At 41.6% G+C, this 10,461-nt stretch overlaps 1 protein-coding gene across 3 annotated transcripts in view; it reads left to right on the top strand.

Annotated features, from left to right (window-relative positions):
- Positions 1-1,500: 1,500 nt before the first annotated feature.
- The window catches only part of LOC110673985 (probable metabolite transport protein CsbC), a 37,368-nt gene continuing 28,407 nt past the window's right edge, over positions 1,501-10,461 (top strand). The window contains exons 1-2 of one of the 3 annotated variants that reach the window (XM_001652954.2): positions 1,501-1,658; positions 2,443-2,904. In XM_001652954.2, the coding sequence (XP_001653004.1) occupies positions 2,772-2,904 (133 nt within the window). In that variant the 5' untranslated portion in view covers positions 1,501-1,658; positions 2,443-2,771. The other 2 variants (XM_021856770.1, XM_021856771.1) reach the window with 2 other exon arrangements.

Below are 10,461 nucleotides of genomic sequence, written 5' to 3'. Positions count from 1 at the left end.
GTCGCTGTGGTCTTTGACGATTGTTCCGGTCCGTATTCTCTCGTTGACGTTCCTGTGCTGGTGTATTTTTACGGCTGGCTTGCAGGGCCTGACACCAACCCCCTAGATTTCCGGAGGACCATTCCCCCTAAATGTTCGGAGGGCCATAGTGCGCAGTTTAGCTTAGAGTCCTTCTCTGGCACTCGGACGATGATCAGCCGCCCCTGACATGGGGAACAGACGCTGTTGTGAGCCGCTCCTAACGTGGAGTACAGACGCTCCAGGTTTGCAAAAGCAAACCCCCCCTTCCCTGTCAGCATACGACCAAAGTTCCCACCGGGGGTTGGTTACCCGATCTTCCCCAAGGTTACTCGTACCCCGGCCAGTACCGCGAGGAGGTAGGGATAGGAGTTGCTGGGCAAGAGGCTAAGGACCACACAAAGGGGTCTATTTTATTCCTGCAGGTACGCGAGGTACCAATGGTACGCCATGCCCAGCCATTTACCGTGTATATCGCTTTAATTTTGCATGCAATCAGCTCGCGTTAAAACACTAGGTAGTTCCTATCATTTCCCACAAAAAATATATGACAAAATGATTAGCCGTTTCAATCAGTTACTTACGACGTTTTTGTACCTGTGTAAAAACGACTCAAGTAGTGTTTTGTTTTGATTCGTGGTTAAGTCACTTTGTCTCCCATACAACAAAGCGGCGAAAGTAGCGGTCAGGTTGCGAAAGTGGAGAATCTTACTCTCGTCGTTTTGCCAATCCGGAAATTAAACGTTCTAAAAGTGAAAAATCGAGTTGGTTTAGAGCGGAACGTGTAGAATTTCGTCTGCGAAACACGTAGGATTGATAAAGTAAGTTTGTTAACTTTTCTGACTTGAGTCTGTTTGAACAAGTCTTCGAGGTTTAACATGCTACTGATTGCTACCTTTTGTTTATCGAAGTGAAGCATACGTTAAGAAGTACTTGACGAGTTGAGTTTTCGGTTATAGGTAGCAGTGTATGGAATCTAATAAAATTAACGACGTAGAAAGCAGCGATACAAAATAGAAGAAAATAATGCAAAGTATAGAATATCCGTTATTATATTGTTTAATGGAATTCATATTCGAAGCATTTACAGAGCTTAATTTTAAAAGTTATGATTTTTTTTTTTTCGTTTGTAAAGGGTCATAGCAGCTTGTGTGTCTTTACTTAACAAGCACAGCTCGCTATCAAAAAATAAGTATACATGTGAATCTTCAAACGCTCGTATGGGCCTTTGATAAGCATATGACCATTTACTTCGACCATTCCGAGTATTAAGACACCCCTAGCTGCGGCGACAAGAGCACTTGTCTCGCGTGCTAGCCTACTGCTCTGGTGCATGGCGGCCGGATTTGAAAAAAGTTTGACTCTTCAAAAACTGAAAACATGCGGCACTGGCCATTTCAGAGGGGCGCCACTATCGCTGTGTTTTGAAAAGGCGGCCTGATAAGCCTGGGCCCATATGCTGCTTACTGTTCAGGTCTTCTTTCGAGAAAACGAGACTCGAGGAGTGTTCTTCCGCTGCGATCATCAATTTTCAGTCAGTCTGGGTCGCATCGTGCCGGGAAAAAGTCCAATTTAACGTGCCATCGCGAGCAGGAGCAAAGTCGTGCCTTATCCCGCTTGGAAGCGTGAAGTGTGTCGAAGTGAGTGAAAAAACGAGTTCAAAAAGTGCGCGAAAGTCGTCGGTTGCTGGCGAAGGTGGTCCCTTCAGCTTAATTAGCTTTCGATAAATCCTGACCGCAGCATCCGTCCTGCGGTGCCCGAAGAAGAAACGATAGCAAACAAGGGCCAGCACACGGCGATTTTCCGGTGTGGGTGGCGACACAGACAAACAGACGTGAAGCTAGAGTTATTCGGGCCAGGAACACACGTTAAGTTACTCAGTTTTCAAATGTTTTTTGTTGTTTGAAGTTCAATAAAAATGTTAAAATATTAATTAAAAACAGGAATATATCAAACTTTTTGGACAGGAGCCTAAAGCCCTGTCCCTATTTTAACACCAAACGCTTAAGTTTAGGCCAGAAACACATGTTCACTTAAATTTTAAATAATTTTCGTTTCAGATTTGAGATTTGGTCACACCCTTTGGTTTAAACTCAAATTTTGGGTGTATTTTGTTTTCCGTGTCCCTTCCGAAATGTCAGATAGGTACAACCCCAGTGTTAAAAAGTTCAGCCCCTGTGGCATTTTTGTCGACAAAGTGAACGTCAAACATAAACACAAGTGTCAAGGTTCATATTTGGAACAATTTTCAAAAATAGAGTTGAAAAATTGCTAAAGTAGTAGCAAGAATAAGCTCTTTCATTATAATACATAAAAACAAGTCTTAGTTTACCATTTAAGGATTCTATAGTTCTGATAATAACATCTGTTCGTCTGTGGTGGTGGCTTAATTTGCATGGCAAACAACTTTTTTTCTCGTGTTAGTTTGTTGGTAAGGTGAGGAAAGCACAAAAAGACGCACAAGAAACACGGTGAAGTGAACTAAAAACAAATTATTGACTGAAAGGTGAGTGTGAGAAAGACCCGAACAGCTACCATTGGGAAGTGTGTAGTAGGCGGCGATGCAACAGTAAAACAAAGAAACAAGGACCCTTACAAAGCTGGCGTTGGCTTTAAGGGACGGACTATCTTCGTGAAAGTTGTGTTGGGAAAAAAGTGAACTCGAGGGCAAGTGTTGAGATTGGATTTTGTGAAACACTGCTGTTGCAGGTTGTTGGTCAAACAAGTGTGAGAGAAAAAAAAACAATACTACCATGGGAAGTGCGGGAAGAGTGGAACAATCATCGCGAAGGATGCTGAGCAATCAGAGCAGTAACGATTCGATGGAGATGCAAAAACGATGCCACTTGAGTGAAAAGTCGATCGCCGTGCTTTTTACTGTTGTCGGTAAGTCCAATTTCTAATTCAAACTGTATTTCATACCCTCAGACAAATGAATTCAAGGAGTGCATAGTATCTACCTAATGAAATAGCCCTATTGGGGTCCTAAAGACCTGTCCCAATTTTAGTACCAATCGCTTAAGCTGGGCCAAAAACACATGTTTACTAAACTTCAAATGCTTTTCGGTGTAGGCCAAAAACCTTTTTTTTCTGATTTTTGAGATTTTGTCACACCCTTTTATTCAAACTCAAATTTTGGGTGCATTTTGTTTTCCGTATCCATTCCGAAATGTCAGATAGGAACAACCCCAGTGCTAAAAATGTGTTCCCCTGTGGCGACTTTTTTTTTTCAAATATTTTAGGATCCTATTATGTTTTTTCAAACGATATGATTGAATAGGGTCCTGAAGCCTCGTCCCATTTTATTTTGAAATGTCTGACAGGTACAACCCCAGTGTTAAAACTAAAGTCGACTTAGCGAACATCAAACATTTTCCAACTTGTATGGCAATTAATTTGCTAAATTTGTCACAAAATTCAAACTTCATGTGCTAAACAATACTTTTCAACAAAGTTCATAATTCTTCCGCTGGTAAAATGTTGGTTCTGAAAAGTATTGCTGTTTGCGTTTGACGTGCAAACCTTGGATAACTGGGCTTCTAATGCGGTAACACAAAGCAATCAAAGGATACTTAGCAACCATGATCCATATCACCGCCAACCTAGCAAAGAAAATTAAATTTTGACTTCGCATTCCTTGTGAAAAATCTTACCGCGTTTGGTGTTCCCGCATTTGATATTTGCGTTTCAAATGCACACAGCAATATTGTCGTGTGCCATATAAGAGAAACGAAGAATTTTATATGGAGACTGCAAGCATTAGCATTAAGCATTTCGCACAAATTCGTAGGTGGTACAGTCCTAGACTATTGTATGAGGGTTGCCTCCTTCCCGTCCGTTACTAAAGTTAGAAATTTGGGACTCTTACTCTTAGACAAGATTGACGCATCCTCCAATAATTGGGAGCTGTCCTGGCCACGTCCTTGAGAATGCTGGGGAATGGGAAAGGATTATTGATTGAACTCATACTTAAGAAAGATGTAGAGAACTCTACGACCTCTCATAGGTGTTACGGGATGTTGTGGAATGTTGATGAAAAGGGTAGTGCCATAGGATACGTTCTGTAGACGTTCTGGCCGACAAATGGTAAATATTTACGCATTGGGCCGTATGAATAAAATGTAGTAAAGTTGAGTTTACTACATTCTCGATAGTAAACGCTTAATGTGGACACAAGTGGAACATGTTTGTGTCATTTTCCGTTCTACACCTTTCGAACATACTACAAACAACGCATTGCTATGAATAAAGGTAGCATTTACTACAAAGCTACTGGTAGTTAGCTTCAGAGGTTGCTACACATGCTTTGAGATTGCGGAATTGAATGGACTAATTTACTTATGAGTAAAAATCATGGGAAAACGATATGAGTTTTGATATTTCGGAAGGTATTTTGCGTTTTGCTTAGGAATTCTGAGGTTACGAAAACATTCTCCCCACCAATTCTGAGACTCCGGTAAGATTACCGGCAATTTGTAATATACGTGTGAATTCTGGCATTATGATAATTATGTTATTTTCTAGGAATTTTAGGATATCAGTAGGAATTCAGATATTTATACTGTAATTCTGAATTTTACGTGTAAATTATGACATCTCAGATTCTCAGATTTCCTTTGGAATTCCGGAATTCCTGTAGGAACTTTCGGATTCCGATAGGGATGTCGGATTTTTTATGATAATTCTGGAAGTTTAAATACCATTCTAGGAATACTGCGGAAATATTAGAAATCTGGTAAAAACTCTAGAATTGGGGTGGGAATGGGATTCCGGATAATAATCTCTTGGAATTCTGTGGGTATCTTTGAGACGGTATTTCTGTAAGAATCTATGAGATTGCGGTGGGATTCCTGCGAATTATTGTGTGAATATTTGCAATAGGGTAACGACTGTTTATTTCGTTCATAACCGCTAACAGTTGGCGCCAGCGGCAAAAAGTACAGGCAACAACCTTTCGAACATTCAGTTTCTCTTACCGGCCGCCGAGCGACGACACTGTTGTTTGTATGTCACCCACTGATCGCGCTACGCTGGATTCTCAAATTTCTCAAACTTTCAACACAAGCGCATGGAAGAATGGTAGTCGGAGAACTGTCAAAACGTATGAAAAATAATGAAAATCGTAAATTGCTTGCAATTAGGAAACTGGATCAAAAAAATAGTGATTAGAAATCAAGTGCAATGTGAATACATAACTTTTTGTGTTTAGTTCATCTTCCGTGGTGCTTTCTTTGCTTCAGGATTTCGTTTTTACTACCATTGAAAAAGAGCCATCTATTGCCTTTTCAGTTTTGAATATCGCCCTATTCTGAAAATCAATCTTTGTAATTATTGTAAAAAACCTTTAAGATTCAGTTGATCTCCAGTTCCGCTGGTATTTAAAGCAAAGCTTTAATACAAACATTTTGAATGTCGGTAAATATTTTATAGATTTCAATGGGTTTTTTTGTGAAATCGATTTAAATATTAATAATTTCACAGGGAACCCTGGTGTTTTAGGGGAGATCCTCATTGAATTATAACGACTATCAATGGAATCACTACAATTTCCATAAAAATCTCTACATTCTAAGTTCTAGAAATTCCTTGGATCTATCAGAAACCCAAAATAACGAGAATATCACAGATACACTTACAACTTCCGGAATTCAACATGCTGTTAAGAAAACACACGGGGAGCATCAAAATTCTACCGCAATTTCACCAGAATCTCAGTACTGGAGCTAGAAAATATGTGGTTCCTAATTTGATAGCTGTAATCTCAAGATCTCTTCATAGATTTTAAGCTAATATTAAAAAATCATCAATACTGGCGTTGGCGGAAACCGAAAACCACTCAGAAAATTCTTTGATGTACCATCATCATAAAATCATAGACACAAAGAGAATACCAGACTAATCGCAAAATTTCACTACAAATCTTCTCAAATTACAGCACTTCAATGATTTTGTGCAAATTGTCGCGTAATCGATTAGATTCCATGCTTTTCTTCATATGCATGATTGTATTAATTTTAAGCGTCACTCTGAATAGATTGTTCATTACGTGCATAATCACTCTGCACTCTGGACGGAAATTTCTTAACGTGCAGCTTCAGTCACTGCTCATGTTCGAAAGTAGTAAGTACTCCATGTTCGAAAAGTTTTTTTTATTCATACCAAGAGTAGTAAACTTTGTGGATTTTGTTTTTGAGTAGATGCTACATGTAGTAAAGGTCAACGTTTTTTATTCATATCACCCATTGTGATCAGAAAAAACTCATCAAATTCTTGTTTTGAAACTCCTCTGCAATCCGTCGGTCCTCTAATAATGAACAACAGCGTGAGTCGTAATTAAGCATAGCTCATCAAAATGCACGCACCGCACGAAAAATCGCACCAAAAACTGCAGCTCATAATCCATCCCGAACCGAGCATTCATGAACCATTCAATTCAGCATTCAATGTTTGAATCAACACGCTTAACACACACAGGAGATAAAAAAAAATCGAGTCTCGCGAAACGAATTCAATTGTTGGAGCCATCACAGAGCACTCTCGAGCAAAACGCAAGCAAATCGAAAACATGTTCCCACAGAACATTTGCACGTGGCATAGCCCCATCCGCGGAATCTAATTTTCACAAGCCGAATTAAAAAAAGCGAACGAGGTAAATTCAAAACGCAGCCGCCCACGCGCACTGCTTGCTGCGATCTCCTTATATGAAGACTGCTAGCATGTTGAAAAATTCAATTTAAACTGAATGTAATGGTAAAATTTACAATCAAATTATATCTTATTTAAAAGTTCAAGTCCTATTTTGCATGATTGGTGGATTGAATCACAAACAAGTTTGATAATGTTGTGTAGTAAGAACAACTGCTTAGTTTGGAGGTTGAACAAAGAATGAATATATTTTCTAGTTGTCATTATTAGTATAAGAATCATGGCTTGCTTGGCAGTTCAAGGGTTACTGCTCTAACATCTCCCTCCTCAGAAAAGCTCATAATATTCAAAATGAGAAGGGAGCCAACGTTTCCTGCCTGAAGGTCCTCGGAAGGGTAGTGAACGTTTTCTGGACGGAACTGGATCTGTGGTGGTTTGATTTATCTGCGATGGTCCAGGTACAGCATCTTCCATTGGATTCTGCATCACGTCTTCAGGAAACGTACCAGCTCTTGGGGATCCGGGATCAGGAACGGGGTTGTCCACAAGAATAGGGAGATTTTCGATGTTTTTGACTTGATTAAGTTGACCTGGACAGTTGAACTAGCAAGATTTCCAAAGGCAAAGACTGTTCTGCTGTAGGTTGATGTTCACCGTCCGGTGTGCGTCTTCGCAACTGGTTCACATGGGATCTGATTAAATCTCGACGTCTTTTGTCTTCGAGGAGAATGTTGTACACCACGCTACCCTTCTTTTCGATAACGGTTCCTTGTGCCCAATATCGTTCGTTTCGAATATAAATTTCAGCAAATACTGCGTCTCCAGCTTCGAAAGACCGGTGTTTAGCGCCGTGCTTCTTATTGAATTTCATGTTCTGTACTTCATTGATGTGAGATGGCTCTGGAACCGATGGCTTCATCAAATCTAAAACGGAGCGGGGTTTCCTTCCCAGTAAAACTTCAGCTGGCGATTTGTTGTCCGGCAAAGACAGATTCGGGGTGCAACGATAGATTTGAAGGAAAATCTGCAAAGTGTCTTCAACATCTTCTCCGCCTATCTTCAAAAGAGCTCTCTTCAACGTATCCACAAACCTTTCGGCTTGACCATTAGACTGTGGATGAAAGGGAGGAGTCTTCACATGATCTATTCCGAAATCTTGACAAAACTTTGCAAAGGCTTCCGAACTGAATTGTGTGCCATTGTCCGTCACAATTGTTAGTGGACATCCGAATCGAGACACACACTCCTTAAGCTTTTTAATCGTTATTGTTGCGGTGGAATTGTTGGTCGCAAACATCTCAGGCTACTTTGAATGCGCGTCCACGATGACAAGGAAAAATTTTCCCCGTACTGGTCCAGCATAATCCACGTGAAGACGAGACCATGGCGTGGATGGAATCGGCTTCACAGGAGCTTTTGATGCCGACGCGCAACTTCCGCATTTTCGAACAAAGTCTTCAATATCTGCATCAATGTTCGGCCAGTACACGTAACTCCTAGCAAAAGATTTCATTCTCTGCATACCAGGATGACCAACGTGTAACTGCTTGAGGACAGGTGACTGCAATGACTGCGGAAAGACAATTCGGTCCATGAACATCAGGCATCCGTCTGCTTCACAGAATGATTCACGTCTTTTGTAGAACGATGATACTGCATCCGAAAGTTTCACAGAAGGCCAGTTTTCACGTACTTGTTTGAGAATCGTCTGGAGAGTTCTGTCTTTTCTTGTTTCTTGCACGATCATTTGATTTGTCACCGGAAGAGCTGATAAAACTTAGGATTGAATGTTACGGATATCTTCCTCGATTTGTAGACTTGCGATCACGTAATCTTCATCGGGCTTGGAATGTTCTCCAACTCCAATCAAACGAGAAAGGACATCGGCATATTTAAAACTTTCAGTCTTCTTGAATTCGATCTTGAAATCGTATTGTAGCAGTGTGAGCGCCCACCGCTGCAATCTGTTTGCTGTTTGAACAGGAATCCCTTTCTTCGAACCAAATATACCAAGGAGTGGTTTGTGATCGGTCTGCAGGGTGAAACGTCTTCCAAATATCATACGGTGGAACTTGGTACAGGCAAAAATCAGAGCTGGTCCTTCTTTTTCTCCTTGAGCGTAATTCCGTTCAGCATCCGTCAACGTGCGAGAAGCGTGACAAACAACTTTCACAGAACCATCCGGGAAACGGTGAAGTAGGACTGCTCCTATGCCATGCTGTGATGCATCCGCTGCTACTATCATCTCCAAATTCGGATTGTAATGGGTCAACAGCAGGTCCGATTGCAAAACGTTCTTGAATTGCTCAAAAGACTTCTGGCAGGCTGGACTCCAGATCCACTTCACGTCCTTTTTCAGCAAGGCTTCCAACGGTTGACGGAGATCGTGTATGGTTCGTACAAACTTACCATAATAGTTAACTGGTCCAAGGAACGAACGTAGCGTCTGTACATCGTGTGGGGCTGGCATGTTGACGATGGCCTTGATTTTCTCTGGACCCGGACGAATCCCTTCTTCATCTACTATCAACCCGAGGTACTTGATCTGCTGCATGAAGAAATTGCTTTTTTCGATTTTCAGGTGGAACCCATATTCTTCGATGCGCGCCAACAGCCGGTCGAGTTGCTCAAGATGTTCTTCTAAGGAATCACTGGCTACAATGATGTCGTCCAAATAACCACTGGTGTCTTCCAGGTCGGCGATCATGCTGTCCACGATCTGTTGAAATTCGCCTGGTGCTGTTTTCACTCCAGGAGAAAGTCGATTGAATTGATATAGCCCTTTGTGCGTGTTGATGGTCAGTAATTTTCTGCTTTCTTCGGAGACTTCGACTTGCAAATAAGCATCCGAAAGATCGATTTGCGAAAATATCTTCTTTCCAGCCAATTTTGCGAATATGTCTTGAGGCAACGGCAACGGATGGTGATTCGACTCCAATCTCTCGTTCAATCCGGTCGAATAATCTGCACAGATCCTCACTTTGCCGTTTGGTTTCCGAACTGCTACAATAGGGGCGGCCCACTCGGAGTATGTCACAGGAGATATGATTCCCAGTGCTTGAAGTCGATTCAGTTCATCTTCAATCTTCTCAGTGGATGCATATGGAACTGGGCGTTTTTGACGATAGACTGGTCTGTTTCCTGGCTTGACCGTCAACGATACTTGTTTCTTCGTGCACAGTCCGAGACTTTCGTTGAACACGTTGCTGTACTTCGCTTTCAAACTATTGACCAGACCAACAGCGTTTGGATGAAGCTTCATGGATACTTGGTTGCACAATGCGTTGAACGGTACATCCCATAGTCCAAAATGTTCGATCCACTCAGCTCCAAATAGATTGAGATCATCTGCCTTCGATATGAAGCATCTTCCCTGCTTGGACATGCCATTCAATGTGATTGAGCACGTTAACTCCAGAATGAGACCCATATCGTCACCGGAAGCATTCACCACGTTGATAGACGGTTGTTTTCCGGTCGGGCAGCCCAATTTCTGGTGGACTTCATGGGAAATTACGCTGATGTCCGCTGCACTATCCAGCTGCATTCTGACTGGGCTTCCGTTGAGTTCGACCGTAGTGAATTTCCGATTAGCTGCAATACTGACCTGATTTATGGAATAAATTCCGTGGGCTTTTGCTGATTGATTCTTCGAACCTCGATTCTTCTTCTTCGGTTTCGCCTGGAAGCAGGCACAGTATCCCTCTTTATGTCCGACTTTCTTGCATGACTTGCACTGATGTTGAATGAAGTTGCAGTTCTTGGAGTAGTGCATTTCTCCGCAACGCCAGCAAGGGG

Source organism: Aedes aegypti, unplaced genomic scaffold, assembly GCF_002204515.2.
Source record: "Aedes aegypti strain LVP_AGWG unplaced genomic scaffold, AaegL5.0 Primary Assembly AGWG_AaegL5_hic_scaff_232_PBJ_arrow, whole genome shotgun sequence".
In the NCBI taxonomy this organism is placed as follows: domain Eukaryota; kingdom Metazoa; phylum Arthropoda; class Insecta; order Diptera; family Culicidae; genus Aedes; species Aedes aegypti.
The sequence above is the reverse complement of the archived record's forward strand: the minus strand, read 5'-3'. Positions and strand labels throughout refer to the sequence as shown.